The sequence below is a fragment of the Sinocyclocheilus anshuiensis genome, unplaced genomic scaffold, assembly GCF_001515605.1.
Source record: "Sinocyclocheilus anshuiensis isolate Anshui unplaced genomic scaffold, SAMN03320099.WGS_v1.1 scaffold671, whole genome shotgun sequence".
In the NCBI taxonomy this organism is placed as follows: domain Eukaryota; kingdom Metazoa; phylum Chordata; class Actinopteri; order Cypriniformes; family Cyprinidae; genus Sinocyclocheilus; species Sinocyclocheilus anshuiensis.
Window position 1 is genome coordinate 217,910 of NW_015551031.1, and position 15,190 is coordinate 233,099.

The 15,190-nt window shown below is 35.8% G+C and overlaps 1 protein-coding gene across 1 annotated transcript in view; it reads right to left on the minus strand.

The window, feature by feature from the left end:
• Positions 1 to 15,150, minus strand: part of dnai1.2 (dynein, axonemal, intermediate chain 1, paralog 2) — an 18,370-nt gene extending 3,220 nt beyond the window's left edge. Inside the window, exons 1-17 of the mRNA XM_016450663.1 lie at positions 15,109 to 15,150; positions 14,740 to 14,808; positions 14,556 to 14,651; positions 14,370 to 14,450; positions 14,011 to 14,259; positions 13,737 to 13,796; positions 13,493 to 13,621; positions 13,269 to 13,353; positions 13,031 to 13,148; positions 12,891 to 12,934; positions 12,563 to 12,810; positions 12,076 to 12,165; positions 11,910 to 11,991; positions 11,317 to 11,393; positions 9,330 to 9,478; positions 8,325 to 8,424; positions 3,789 to 3,971 (exon numbers count right to left, since the gene is read on the minus strand). Of these exons, the coding sequence (XP_016306149.1) occupies positions 3,789 to 3,971; positions 8,325 to 8,424; positions 9,330 to 9,478; positions 11,317 to 11,393; positions 11,910 to 11,991; positions 12,076 to 12,165; positions 12,563 to 12,810; positions 12,891 to 12,934; positions 13,031 to 13,148; positions 13,269 to 13,353; positions 13,493 to 13,621; positions 13,737 to 13,796; positions 14,011 to 14,259; positions 14,370 to 14,450; positions 14,556 to 14,651; positions 14,740 to 14,808; positions 15,109 to 15,150 (1,902 nt within the window). The remainder of the gene's footprint in view (positions 1 to 3,788; positions 3,972 to 8,324; positions 8,425 to 9,329; positions 9,479 to 11,316; positions 11,394 to 11,909; positions 11,992 to 12,075; positions 12,166 to 12,562; positions 12,811 to 12,890; positions 12,935 to 13,030; positions 13,149 to 13,268; positions 13,354 to 13,492; positions 13,622 to 13,736; positions 13,797 to 14,010; positions 14,260 to 14,369; positions 14,451 to 14,555; positions 14,652 to 14,739; positions 14,809 to 15,108) is intronic.
• Positions 15,151 to 15,190: the final 40 nt, after the last annotated feature.

Sequence of the window (15,190 nt, forward strand, 5' to 3'; positions counted from 1 at the left end):
ACATAATTTATTAATCTGAGTTAATATTAATTTCAACATTTACTAATGCATTATTAAAATCGAAAGTTGTGTTTGTTAACATTAGCTTATGCACTGTGAACTAATATGAACTAACAATGAACAACAGTATTTGTATTAACTAATGTAAACAAAGATGAATAAATACTGTAATAAATGTTCGTATAAATAAATTGTTTGTTCATGTTAGTTAACACATTAAATGACACCTTATTGTAAAATGTTAGCAATATTTTTTATTTGTGAACTGATGTTCAGCTGTTCTTTTTAATAGTCAACTTATTTCGGGTCATCGTCATAAAAGCTCTGTAAACACTGCCACAGACACAAAGATATATCTTTTCATTTCATCAAGCTGAATGCTCACTAAAAACTGATGCAGTCATCACGTTTTCAGAGCATTTCAAGTTTTATTTTGACGTGACACAAAATGGTATCTAAGCGGGAGAGTTGTTTACTTACTTTATAATTAGTCAATCCCCCATTCATTCTCAATTACAACCCAGAAAAGTCACGGCACGCTAAAGGGTCTCTGTTGTAAGTCTATGGACTGAAGGGAGGCAAGCCTCTATGGGATGATATTAGACTCAAAATGATTAATAGATGCACGCACAATTATCCATGTACTGCATAAATTTTATTAACTTTACCTGCGGGTGTTGCTGTTGGACAGTGTTACTTTATAAAAATTAGTGACTTATATTTTTAATGCCATATTTAGTAATATTTGCGATTTATGTTTGTAATATCGATTATTTTGTCATCCAATTTTTTGAGGAGACACTGCCTTCCTTGCCTCCTCGGAGGGAATGCCCCTGATATATATATATATATATATATATATATATATATACATACAGTATATATTCTCTCACACACACACACACACACACACACAATAGAAATGAGTTCTGAAGTTATGCAGAGTCTCATTTTCTAATGACTGCGGCATCTGAAGCAGATGATTGTGAACCAGCAGAGAATTCCTATGTAAGTGAGGAGGAAGATTTTACTGCTGTTAAGTGGCTCTCTTGCCAAGAGGACTTCTAATGTTTCTTGTAATTGCGGTCAGTGTTGTGCAAATAAAATTTATTCAGTGACCCTGTTACTTCAAACCAGCAGAATTTTCTGAGAAGTTGCTGACTGTTGTGGAAAAAAGTAGATTAGAAAATAAATCAGCAGCCGAGACAACAAACTGAAAGCTCAGGAATGAACACTGACCCAACTCTTAATGCAGTGAATATAAAACAGTCTGTAAAAAGAGATCTAGCTACAGGACTAATATGAATACTGTGATTGATGAGTCACAGGCACAGAGAGACATGGTGGAAGGCTCATGGGAGGTGAGATGTGTGTGTGTGTTGGTGTAGTGTCCTAACCTGGAAAACAGCTGACCGTTTCTATTGAGTTTGGAACATGCTGTTTTTTAGTCACCGTCTCAGATGCCACCCCATGGGTCCCACAGCCATTGCTTTAACATATAGCTTGTAGACAGGTATACATGTCTGGCTTCAGCCAGCATTGACCTATACTCACATTAGCACAACTGGAATCCTGCAAAGGTCAAGCACTTTATCCAAATAATCAATGTCCTTCATAAAGGTCTGTATTATAAAAGTTGTTTTGTTTCCTTTATTTTGTGATACTATTTTTAAGTATTGGATTTATATAAAGGTGATATAAATCCCCCCATTTTGCTAATTCAAAAACATGTTATAAATAAATGAATTTAAATAATTTTATATATATAATGAAATTAAGTATTTTTAAAACCATTTTTCCTACCTTATTTTAATATCCAGAGACAACTATAAATAATCCATCAAAAGGATTATTCCCAAAGAATATAAATGCTTCTGTTTTTCCTTCAGAACTGGCAATATATCAGTCCAGGTGGAGAAAAAGAAATGGTTTTTGGCATCAATGGTCTCTATAATATATTCAGGCTTACAATGTTTATCGGAAACGTAATATAGGTTGATTTGGCAGTTCTGACCATTTCTGTATTGGCCCATATCTGTGTTTGATTAACCCCTTCAGTCCTGTTTGTTTTTCCACTGACCAAAAAAAAGTCATCAATTTTGTGTACTTTTTTTAATCATTCAAATGTAATATTAATTTGATGATCATTTGGTTTTTATTGTTTCTGAGTTCATAGTTCCTATGTTTAGTTCCTGTTTACTGAGTTGTTCCTAAATTGTTTCTAGTGTGTTCTTGTTTGTTTCCCTATTTACTGATTTAGTTCACTTAGGTCTTGTTTAGTTGCTCATTTATTCCTGTATATTTATAGACCATTACAATTATATAAATAGTGACTATTAGGCATGTTTACATATCAGTACATAGGTTATTAAAAAACTTACATCGACCATTCTCAAATTTGAATGAATGAATGAATGATCATCTGCAATATGGTGGGGAATTTACTAGTTTGACCAAACAATGTGGGAAAAAGTTTGGAAACAATTATTTTTGTAGTTACGTTTTGTGCAGAAATGTACTCTTCACCTTTAAATAAAGTAATGTAAGATGCAAATCATCCTCTTGATGAGGCAAAACAGAAAGTTTTAAATTCATTTATCTAAGATCAGCCACTGCATCAGGGGGGTAAGTGTGCGCTTTCAGAGGCAATAATGACATTAGGTTGTGGAAAGCTGGTGATTAATGACTCGAGGAGACAGTGAATGTGTTGCATTGCTGACTCTCATCAGTCATATTAAAAGACATTGCACTCAGCAGTTTTCTCTCTGTTTAATATAAGGACAGCCATGGCAGCAATAATACAGCTTCTTGCTAATCAAAAGCATTAGTGGACATAGCAACTCAACCTGTGACACTGTGTGTCATTAGAATGAGCCGTTTCAGCCAATCAAATATAATGACTGTCACCAACAAAACACATCAACACTGAGCGCTGACACTGACTGAGATCTCCAAAAAACAAGTTAAACATTTCACAAGTCGAGGTTTGACAGACAGCAGCTAGTCTGTGAGGCAGAGAGATTTTAATTATGTGCTGCCATTGTTATATAGTTTCTGACCGTAAACTGAGGGCTCAACACATAATCAGTCAGTGGGTTGGTTTCTCTAGATGCAGAACAGAAACAATGGCACGTTAGCCCCCAAACTATTCAAGAGTAGTGTACATTAAACATTAAAGGTGAAATATATAATTACGTGGTTGCTGAAATTCTTTTTCTTATCCAGACTGATGTGCAGAGACAATTGGAAGTGTACATTCAAAACCTCTGGTTCAACCTGATTAACTAAAAATTTTAAAGAGGGACGACTGTCAGCAATAACACACTTAACATTTAATTTATGAGGAGATGTATCTAAGTATAATTACTCTGTAATCACGGCAAAACTTCAAAAACCTTTAGTTAGCTACTTTTTATTTCTGCATCGTTTTTTTCCGAAAGCATTTGTCCCACAGTACAGTCTGATTGATGTCTTGAATTACTGTTTTAATGCCTAGCAAACAAATGATACTTGAATTTATGTTCAACATGCTGCGTTAATGTGGTTCCAAAACATTCTCATCCAATGTCAGTAAATTGAGATGTTCGATAACTGTTAACAAATGATTTTTCTTTGAACTGCTGTGGGTTCTGTGTATGCTGTAAATTCATGTCTGAAGCCGTCACAAAGATGCAGATACAGCAGTTCAGCACTTGAAGTATGTAGCACAGTAGTGATTGAAACAGCACTGATCGATTAAGCATGTGGTTTCATTGGAGGCCTATACATAATATGAGTGCATCTCCTACCTTAGGCTTCTTGCGGAGGTTGGGAGAGAGCTTGAGGCTGGTGACATGGCCGCGGTCATCGCCCACGATGATGATGGGATGGACAGGGTTGAATTCGATGTTGAAGAGCTTGGTCTTCTTGGACACCACTTTTTGCTGGCAGAGAGCCTCATATTTGTTGATGTTGAGGTCGAACACATGGACCTGAGAGAGAAATGGAGGAGGAGGAGCAGGCAGTTTTAGTCTTTGCATTAATCTGTGTTGCGTGAGTTTCTGTTTTGATGTTTTCAGTGTGAAGCAGACATTAGCACCTCTAAAATGTATTCTCTTGCTATGGCTCCAAGTGTGCATTTGAGTTTTTGTGCACTTGTATTTTAATATATTCATATATATGAGCACAAGAATACGTGTGACTGTGGAGGTGCAAGAATGCAGACCATCTGCTGTAGAGGATCGTATTATTTGTGTGATAGTATGTATAGAGAGGTAGTATAATTATTTTAACAGATTAATGAAATAATAAATAACATTATTTAATATGTCACATGTTATTATAAATAGAAATTGTAAAATTGTATTTATATAATGTAAATATCTATTTATATTTATATATTTTCACAAATATTTTTAATACATATGAAGTATTTGCTGTTTGTGAAAAGTTTGAAATGTATGTGTCTCTCAGAAATACAGATAAAGAATGAGTCTCTCTGAGGATGACAGAGTCCTGTGTGACACATGCAATCTGTGGATGACAGTATCTCATCTTCTGCTACATTCAGTAAAAAAAATAAAAAAAAAAATCCAAATGATACAGAGAGGAGTGAGTGAGGGTTGGGTGATTAGAATTCCCATCATCCTCATTGTCATTCATGTATCATGCTGCCCACCTAAGCATAGGCAGATGAAAGACAGAGACGGGAGATGGGGGACACAGGATACAGGCTTGGATACTCATTAGTAAATATTTGTCAAGCAGCATGTCTCATAATCAGTTAGCGAGTGTGAATCTATCTTAACAGACGATGATATTCTGGGCAGCTGACGCAGTGATGCAAAGGACACGCACTACGTCAGTACTAATGATGCCATCTGAAAATGCAGGAGTAACACCAAATCTAACACAACATCTTTGGCGCTAAGAGCTTGAAGGAAGAAAGCCCCTTTAAAGATTAGAAATCATGCAGCTCGGTCTGTGTTTTGTTGTTTCAAGATATGTCAGCAATATTTATTTTTTGTAGGCTTGCCTGCAATGAATTTCTTCATGGCATTTCGAAATAACTGAGGCAGCCGACTGGCAGTAGAGATCTGGACCCATTCCAATACTAGTGTGATACTGACAAACATCAAATCACACAGTGTGTCCCAACTACTGAGATAAAGAAGGAAGCCCAAAGCAAGGGCTTCCTCTTCCATTGTCTCTTTGTTCTTTTACAAATGATTATGTATTTATATATTTATTTATTTTTATTTATTTTTTTTACAAGAGACGCTCCTTATTTTCCATGGGAGGACAGATATCTATTATTCTGAATGGTGTACATTTCTGCAGTTATTATTGCACTAATAACTGCAGTAGCAGTGACAGTTTCTGTCATGACCTGACTGATACATACATGTATATAGTTGCAATCAAATTTTTTCAACCCCCTTGACCTCCAAGACTTATCGTTTCATTTATTTTTTTTACAAGAAACGCTCCTTATTTTCCATGGGAGGACAGATATCTATTATTCTGAATGGTGTACATTTCTGCAGTTTTTATTGCACTAATAACTGCAGTAGCAGTGACAGTTTCTGTCATGACCTGACTGATACATACATGTATATAGTTGCAATCAAATTTTTTCAACCCCCTTGACCTCCAAGACTTATCGTTTCGTAAGGTATAAGTGACTTAACAGCAGTGTTGAATAGGGGTTGAATAATTATGACAAAAAAATCTTATATCTCAAAAACATTACATTATATATATTGACATTATACTGTATATTACACTGCTACATTATAAATGTATTACATTTATAAAGATGCAATTAAAAAAAAAACTCCTGATGAGAAAGCTCTGGATCTTTAGAAATGCTACCGCCTCTGATGGATATATATACTGTATATGCAAAAAATAAACTGAAATTTGATTTTAAAATGATCAGAAAAAAAAACAGCAGGTCCTAATGCCCGCTCAGTAAGGAGTTTTAATTCTGTAGGGGGCGCTGTTGGTCTACTTCTAATAAAATGAAAGCAAAATACACAAATAATATTTAGACTGTGTTTCTGATTAAATAAAGTAGTAATTGATGCCATAAAATCATGAGTATGTTTTGATTTAAAGGTCAGAAGCTATAGCTTACATGAACAAAAAAAAAATCACAAACATGACACTTAAATTAAATAATTTTATTTATACTGATTTATTCATTAATGTGTAATACATTATATTTTTTAAACAAATTATGAGCTCTAAAAGATTTTCAGAATTTTTACAACTCTTTTGCTTTAGACCATTTACAAATGTTAAATCATAAAATAAAATGTCAAGGTTACCACTGCATATTTCTGATTAAAAAAAATGCAGTGATTAATATATAGTTTATTTATAGTTATTTTCAAATCTTCAATGTACTGTCATTATAAAAAAATTATCGGCATATCGGATATCGGCAAAAATCCAATATCGTGCATCCCTAATTAAATCATTATTTAAAACTACAAAAAGGAGACAACAACGGAACAGAAGAAGATGGCATTCTTTCAGTCTCCACAAGGACTTGTACCACGGAAGATCAACATTGTTTGTCGCGGACAACTACTGATGTATAATGCTATGTAGTATAATAAATGATAAGACACTTGTTCTTTGCTTTGTTTTATTTTAAATCATTCTAACAAATAAGTTCTTATATAAGTTTATAATTAAAAATAATTATATATCGGCATCGGCTATCGGTCAAAATGAGTTGAAAATTATCAACTCAAAAATCCAATATCGTGCATCCCTAATTAAATCATTATTTAAAACTACAAAAAGGAGACAACAACGGAACAGAAGAAGATGGCATTCTTTCAGTCTCCACAAGGACTTGTACCACGGAAGATCAACATTGTTTGTCGCGGACAACTACTGATGTATAATGCTATGTAGTATAATAAATGATAAGACACTTGTTCTTTGCTTTGTTTTATTTTAAATAAGACGGTGTAACATTAAAATATATTAAAGTGCTCATAAACACACACAAAACTCTAGTACATACGGAGGGAGGAGTTCTAGCAGACCAATCACAGCGCTTGCGGTCCGCGTAGAATTGACCCGCTGTTAAGATGTTTGGAGAGGTGCAGGCTACTGCACATAGCCTACGGCGTAGGTTCGATGCAGAAGTATAAATTGGGCTTTACTTTGAGAGGAAACTACATTCTTAGCAGTTTCTGACATTGTACCCTTGGCATCACAGTAAAGCAGCATTCAGGTTACTTGGTTTTGTTGGGGAACAGAGTGCGGTCTTTATTGGATCAAGCTGTAATGGGTTTCCTGTAGAGGGCAGGTGTAATTTAGCCCACCGGAGTTACAGTGTTAGCAAATAACAGCGACAGCCGCCACGGCACGGCAGTTTAAACCGATCAGGACTGCGAGACTGACAGGTGATGCCTGAGGCTGCCTCAGACAAGAGCTTGAGACCAGCTGTGTGATTTGAGACTAATTGCTTACGAAGGGACACAGGATAGAGTGTGTGTGATTTTGTGTGTGTGCTGCAGCTTACAGGTGCAGTCGAGCACTGTTGGAAAGACATCCCATTGTCTGGCTGCTACTGTGTTTCATTAGCAATTATTACATTCTTCATAAGGGGGCGTGTGTGTGAATATCCCTTGTGTAAATCACACATGCGCAATTGTCAGACAATAAGTGCGCTGTGTTATGACAGTTACTAAGTTTAATGCAGCAACTCATTGACTGTTTACTTACTGAAACTGAGACCTCTTGGTGAAATAGGTTGCTGGGAGGTGTTAGTAGGGCTAGTGAAGGGGCCTTCTAATAATTCCCATATATGAACTGACCATTCTGTTTCCTGTGTGTGGGGAGCATTCTATTGCTGCCATCCAGTGTTGGAGAGGCTACTTTAAAAAAGACCTAAAATGCTGTACTGGGCCTTTCACACAAGGTCTTTGTTTTTCTGAATCATTCAGTTACATAAACTTACAAACAAAACTACTCACTAGAATGAATCAGGCTGTTCAGTACTACATATGAGAGAGAGAGAGGACTGGTTAAGAATGCATGTTAGTTTGATTATTGAAAAATGCAATGTTTTTTGAGTGTAAGTATCCGGAAACTGCTGTTTTAAGATAAGAAAATATTATTATTAATTATTAATATTATTATTAGGAGAATTGGTTTGGAAAATGGATGGATGGATGAATGGGTGGATTATGATTACTTTTTTGTTGCTATTATTATTAAAATAGAATTTGAAGCCACTTAAGAAGTCGCCTTAATCTGATTAACGGAGAAATTGTGGACTTTACTGTTGTGTTTCTATTAAAGTTGGGTAGGCTCTTTACCTTTCCATCAGTGGTGACAGCAGCAAAGACAGTAGAGGAGTATGGAGCCCAGGCTACATCTGTCACTGAAGTTTTCAGTTCAAAGGTGAAAACGGGAGACCTGTGAGAGACATGTATTGTTACTTGTTATTTATTTGATCAGATATTTATATATGATATATCTTTGATTACTTCAGGAGGTAAAGCTCCAACAAAACCAGACATACAACAGGCAGAGATCCATTGCTGATCTACTGCAAAGCACAAGAGCTCTCTGTTGGTGGTTTAGGGATACTGCATCTAAAAAAATCCACTCAATCCTAACACATAAACAATATGTGCACTCAAGATGACAGATTAATTAATTATTATTAATATAAGGATGTCTTTTTGACAACCTAATTGGTTTGTCAAATAAATGCACTGACAAGCTAATTATGTTTATTGGAAGAGCAATGCGTGCAGAATTAAATTAACAAAACCAAAGCCTGAAATTCACAAGATGGCAGGTATTGTGTATAATTTTACTAATCCCACAATGTTCTGCAATTACAATGCAGGAAATTCCCACAAACATTTATTCATAGTTTTATGTCTAATGCTATGAGAGGGTGAAGATTGAAACTGAAAATCTAGTCAAAGATCAAAAGGGCAGGTGCTCGAACACAACTTGAGGTCTACAGATGCACGTGTCTGTCGTTTATACACACTACAAGGGATGATCAGTTTATTAAAATTCTATGGGAGCATGAAACAGTCCACCTGTAATAGTTATGTTGGGATGTATCTAAATATGTTCAGCCAATTATTGCACCAATTGTAAGAGAAAGATAAATTCTGTAATCAAACATTTAGGTGGGATAATTGTAATAAAAAAAAAAATGTCTAAAATATTTTAGTCCTTATAGTCCTTTGTCTGAAATGAAATTCAGGCCATGCCAACTGAAGGATAAGTAACAGGGTGCTATTTTTAGAGGCTGGAAAAGGCTGCTGTAGACATAGCGCTGTAGGGAATGGTGCTCATACTTCATAGTTTGATCCCAAATTTTGACCATCCAGTCCCAGCCACAGGAGATGAAGACATCAGGATGGAAGGGATTCCACCTCACACGAGTGACATTCATGAAGTGGGCATCATATTTTTCCAGGAACTTGCTAGAATAGTATTTGGAGCCCTGTAAAACACAAACGCATTACTGGTTAGATTAACATTACAAAATTGCTGGTTTGTTATACTGCTTAACTATCCACTGGTGCTTATGAATAACATTTGCAGAAGTAGTAGTGACATTTAAAACATTCTTTGCAAAGAGATCAACACCATTATTCTTGTTTAGTTTGCATTGTGTAGCTCAGGAGAAGTGCTTGATAGATCGAATTCATTGTTCCCGGGCAGCGCATCACACAACAGAAGGACTCTGAGTTTAATCTGAGAGATGAATCTAAAGAACACAGAGCTCTGCATCAGCTGTCAGTCTTTAGGGAGACAGGGGCCAGTTTTTGCCCAGCGGTATGTCTCTAGCATTCTAGCATTAAATGAGCCTCCAACACAGCTGCCCAACATCTTTGCCAATCTGCAGAGGATGCTAGGCAAATATCCTAAAACAATGAAGAATGTTTTGCTCCAAAGTCTGATCATTTTAGTGCATTTTGTGCAGAATAAGCCTATTATAGCATAGAGAAAATTGGTTCTCCCATCAAAAATGTAGTTTCTATGAGTATTACAGCATTACTTGGAGTTGTACGAGTATTACAGAGAAAAAGCAAATAACACTAAAGATTAAAGTTTCAAGATTAAAACTTGATTCAAGATTTTCTGCTTTTTCTGACCATCCACCAAGCACCAACCATCATATAATTGGCCATACAGTATATATTTTGGCAAATTCTGAGACTTTCTAACAATATGCCCAAAGCAGAGCAGCTCTCTCACCATGGTTTCTACACTAGCAAAGCAGGTCTCAGTATCAGAATTACAGCAGAAAGCATAATCAAATAACGTTCGGAAAGATAGTGAGTCGCTTTAATTGAGCCGCTCACAATTTTTGATAGAAAATGATTTTGTAAAGAAATGTCATTTTTATCTGAAGGTCAAGAATTTGAAAGTGGGTCCTGGTGATGTGACCTCTAATCTCTCATTAAAGGTGGGCAATGTGAGAATGTGTGATAGGGCCATGTGCTTCCAGACAGAGCAAGTCTTGTAATGTCAGCGATAAGATACAGCATAAATCCTGCAGCATCTGTTTAGCTTTAAGGGCTGTTGCATTAGCATGACACATACATTATTTCTATAATTCATGCAAATGGCAAATACCTGTTTTAACAAGGTTATAGTATTACTAATAACTAGTGTAACTAACTATATACTGTATATACAAACAATAAAAGTCTATGGAATGTCCCTATTTAGACAGTTATGTAAATGTGAGTATGTGTTGTGTAAAAGTGAGATGTTGGGGGATGTTTTGGAGTCAAAGTGAAAATGGAAATGGAGTGGAAATTTTAAAGAAGAACATGTGTTTGCATGTGATGTTTGTAATTTAGAGCAAAACAAGTAATATGGAGTACAGTGCGGCATACAGATGAGAAACAAAACTGTCTGCTCTGTCAAAATGAATAGTTTGAACGCTAGTCTACCCCTGGCTGGCAGAGTGAAAAATATAAATAAAGAAGGAGAGACTGAGACGGAATGTTATTAGCCGCTGCCGCCCCGTGCTGCCGTGATAGCAGTGCAGGGACAGGCAGCTAATAAGAACACTTCCTCTCTGTTTGATGATAGGGATATTATATAAACAGTGACTGCTCAGCAGGAGACAACCACCACAAACACAACAAGCTCCTTCTCCCAGATTCAAACCCAGAAGAATAATGAGATGTCTTAAGACTGCAGATCTTCAGAGGGCAGGATGTTCACAGGGCATTTGTTAATGCAAAATATATATTTAAAAAAGTTTGGTTGATTCATTGTATGATTAGTCTTAGTATATCTTGGCAGTGAGGGTATATGACTGACCTTGTGAATCTTTCCATGCTCAGTGCCAACAAGAAAGCTGTAGTCCTTTTGTTTGTGGAAGTCCAAAGATGTTCCAACTAGACCGATAGAGAAAATTTATTCAGTGAGTATGATAATACATTATGCATGCAATTTTTTTTACACCATTAGCATATTTATTTAATTTGACATTATAACTGGTTCTTCTTCTCAAACATTTAACAAAAGTCATTTGTATTCTTTATATAGTGAAACTGAATTATCATTTAATCTCAACAGGTGAAATATCACACTTGAATGAAACACTGTCATAGAAAGCTAAGGATGAATCTGCATATCAAAAACATTTACTTTTATATTATGTGCATAAAGTATTGGAAAAGTTGTTTTATTATTGAACTATTGCAGATTTATATGTCCTTGATTACATTTTCTGTACTATATTATGAATATAATCACAACTGAAGGGCCCCTGTCCTTATACTGAAAGAAAACCCCACTCACATCATCATTGCATATTTTCATAAACATAATTTTCATATAATAGTGTAGAATTAATGTATTAAATCTTTAAAAGTTGTAAAATCTGACTAGTGTGGTAAGGTGATACATACCTGTTGGAATGACATCATTCAAGTCATCTGGAATTGTGTCAATGACTGGGAGCTTGATAATGTCCGTAAAGACTAGTTCATGCTAAAATCCAAATGATTGGCATCAATTTATCTTATACAATAATGACTTGCTTTAGAATCAACCTTTAGATATTTCCTTCTGTACCTTTACCAGAGTCCAAGACACCACTCGTCCATCAGCAGACACAGAGATGAAGTTGTGATTACTGTCCAAATCATCCTTCTGCCACTTCACCTGTAATGAAGACAATGAAACACAAAACACAGTACAGCCAAGACTTTCTTATCAAGCAACAGTCACAAAAAACTATATCCTACAAGCACTCTGTATTTAATTTTAAGGACACTACCATTCAAAAGTTTGGGGTTGGTAAGATATTTTAATGTTTTTGAAAGAAGTCTCTTATGCTTACCAATGCTGCATTTATTTGATAAAGCAGTAATTTTGTGAAATATTATTATATTTAAATAGCCATTAATCATATTATGGAACTAGTAAGAGTAGTATGGTAGTATTCTATTCCGAACATTGTATTAAACGTACAACTCCATTGTTATATATTATTTTAGGTAATGAAAGTGTACAGTTACTGTTTTGATGGACTTTTTGGTCACTTCCTCCTCATTTATACCTGCATCACAGCACTTGTGTGTTTGCCGGAGCTGGCTCTGCTGTTATAAATAGGCTGATCAGTCTTTTTCTTCAGGTTGTACACTGCGACACAGCCGTCATACAATCCCACAGCCACCAGGTAGGACAAATGTTCATGGATGTCTAAACACATTACTCCTGAGGCCGTGTTAAAGATGAATTCAGGGTAACTTGGGTTTTTTAGAGTGTAGAACAGAAGCATGCCACCCCCCTGCTGAGTAAATTCATCTGAAGGGAAAAGATGAAACACATTTCAGAGCCATTTAACTTACAAATGATTCCTTGTATAAGATAAATAGTAAACTTACGAGAACCAAGACCAACAGCAAACAAATCATTGTATTTGTGATTCCTAGAAATAAACAAAAACAAATGTCACTCAAAGTAGTGATATTTCTTTTGACTGAAAAAAATGACTGCATTTGTTTTAATACAGTGTGAAACTCACCAGCAGAGGGCAGTCACAGACAGACTTTTGGCTTTATCATACTGAAACGTCCATAGTGGGAGAAGAGTGCCCTTCTCTCCTCTAAATTCATCGGATGCATCCTCAAAGTACATGAAATCTGAGGTTTGGATATAAAGGCGTTTACATCAGACAGTTGCATGCTCTTTTTTGATCACTTTGTAATATCTGTCTAAAATAAAGGGTGTAGCATTGAAAATAAATTATTTTTCATAATTACCTTGTGCAACGTCATCAAATATATTTTGATTCACCATACGCTCAATGATCTTGACCACCTTAGCTAGTTGGGATATGTCATCATTCTATAAAGCATAAAGTTATAAAGTTCCTTCAACTCACCTTTTAAAACAAATCAAGCGCATTCTTGAACTAAATAAAATACAAGTCATTTTCTTGATTACACTGTTAAAATCTGTCAGATCATATTTCTTGTCTAGCCACCTGAGTCTCAGCTTGAATCATCTTCTTCTTGCTCTTGTCCTCCTCCTTATTAAGGAACTGGCCTTCGTGCTTCTCTTTACTTTTCTCCCGCCTTTGAAGTTCCTCTACGTAAAAGTCATAAATCTCCCACTGCAGAAAGAGCAGGGCATTCTAACATTGTACATGTCCATATTCACCATAGTACTGCTGTACCGCAAAAATGTTGCTAAAAATAATTTACAAGCACAGGCAAAGATTTTCCCACCTGATTGGCTGTAGCTGAGAAGTTTGCACGAGGAGGAGGCTCAGTTTGACAACTTATGTCCTGCAAAATATTAAACATTAAAAAATACAGTGGGTTATGCATAAACTGAAAATACAGAAAATCTACAAAGTCTGTCTATAGTTATACAAGCTATGAGCTATCACCATTGTGTCCTTGTAAAAGAAAATCTGGAAATCACATCTGTTAAATGACTACTTAGCAATAAACAAAAGGCAGATAAAACTTCAGAAATGTAACCCATAGGTCCTCTTACTCTTGGAGCATTGTTTAGTGTCTGAGAGGCTCTCTCGTTGAAGTTGAATTGGTTGGTGAGTTTCTGCTCTCTCTTGCCAGCTTTGATGGCCACATTGTCTGGCCTCTCATCTCCTCCACCATCATCCACTTCAGCTTGTTTAGCCATCAATCTCCGACCTTCATCAGAGTCCTTGTGCACAAGATTCCCTTCTAGTTCAAAGTGAATAGCCATCTGATCCACAAAGACAATTGGTTTATAGCAGCCCTCCTGAAAAGACAACAGCTTTTAGTGATTTGTTAGGCCGATTTTAAATCATCAAGTTTAAGGACCATCATTTCAATAAGTTGTAGAGATGCAGCAGTTTTTTTTTTTTTTACTTTGAAACTGTATCTGACAACGTTTTGTGGAGCATTTGGATTGCTTGCTTTTAAGACTCTGGTAATCTCTTCATTCAGCTCCTTTTGAAGACAAAACAGAAATATGTAAATAATCATTCCAACTTTACTATAATATAACATAATTTAGGCAGAGTCAGACCACAGGTCCTCTCCAGGTTTACGCACTGCCTCAGTTAAGTCCAGCTGGTCTGGAGGCTTCACAAGAGTCTTCCCCTGCATCCATTCCTCTCCCTCGGCTGTGTCTAGCCCTTCCTCTTCATCCTGCATGACAAAAGAGGCTTGAAATCCCGATATGTGACAAAGCATTAATTCCTATCTCAATGAAAAGTGATTTGAAAGCTAACGTTACCTTCTTCTTTCCAATGGCTTTGACACCCTTTGCCACAGCTGCCTTTTGGTGGGTGTTCACATTAGGTGCCTGCATTTAAAGAGAGAAAATATAAACCTTTGGGTCTTCTCATCAGTGCAATGCAACTCTTAAGTGAAATAGCAGTCATTAACTAGATGTTGACTTGAGAAAGCCAGGCCCGAAAGTTTAAAATGACATTTTGAAAGATTTATAGATGGATTCAGCTTGAAAGCTGTTGGAGAATGTAGAGTTAGATTTTTTTGTTTCAGAATAACAACATTAATATATTATCATTATAAATAAGTTTAAATAGTAGTTTAGAAAACAATTATTTATTCATTTGCATTCGTGATAATATCGTTAACATACCTGTTTAGATTTCACTGACCCAACTTTGTGAGGAACGGACATTTTTTGCTTTCAAATAAGTGGTAAATAATTCCTATTTATC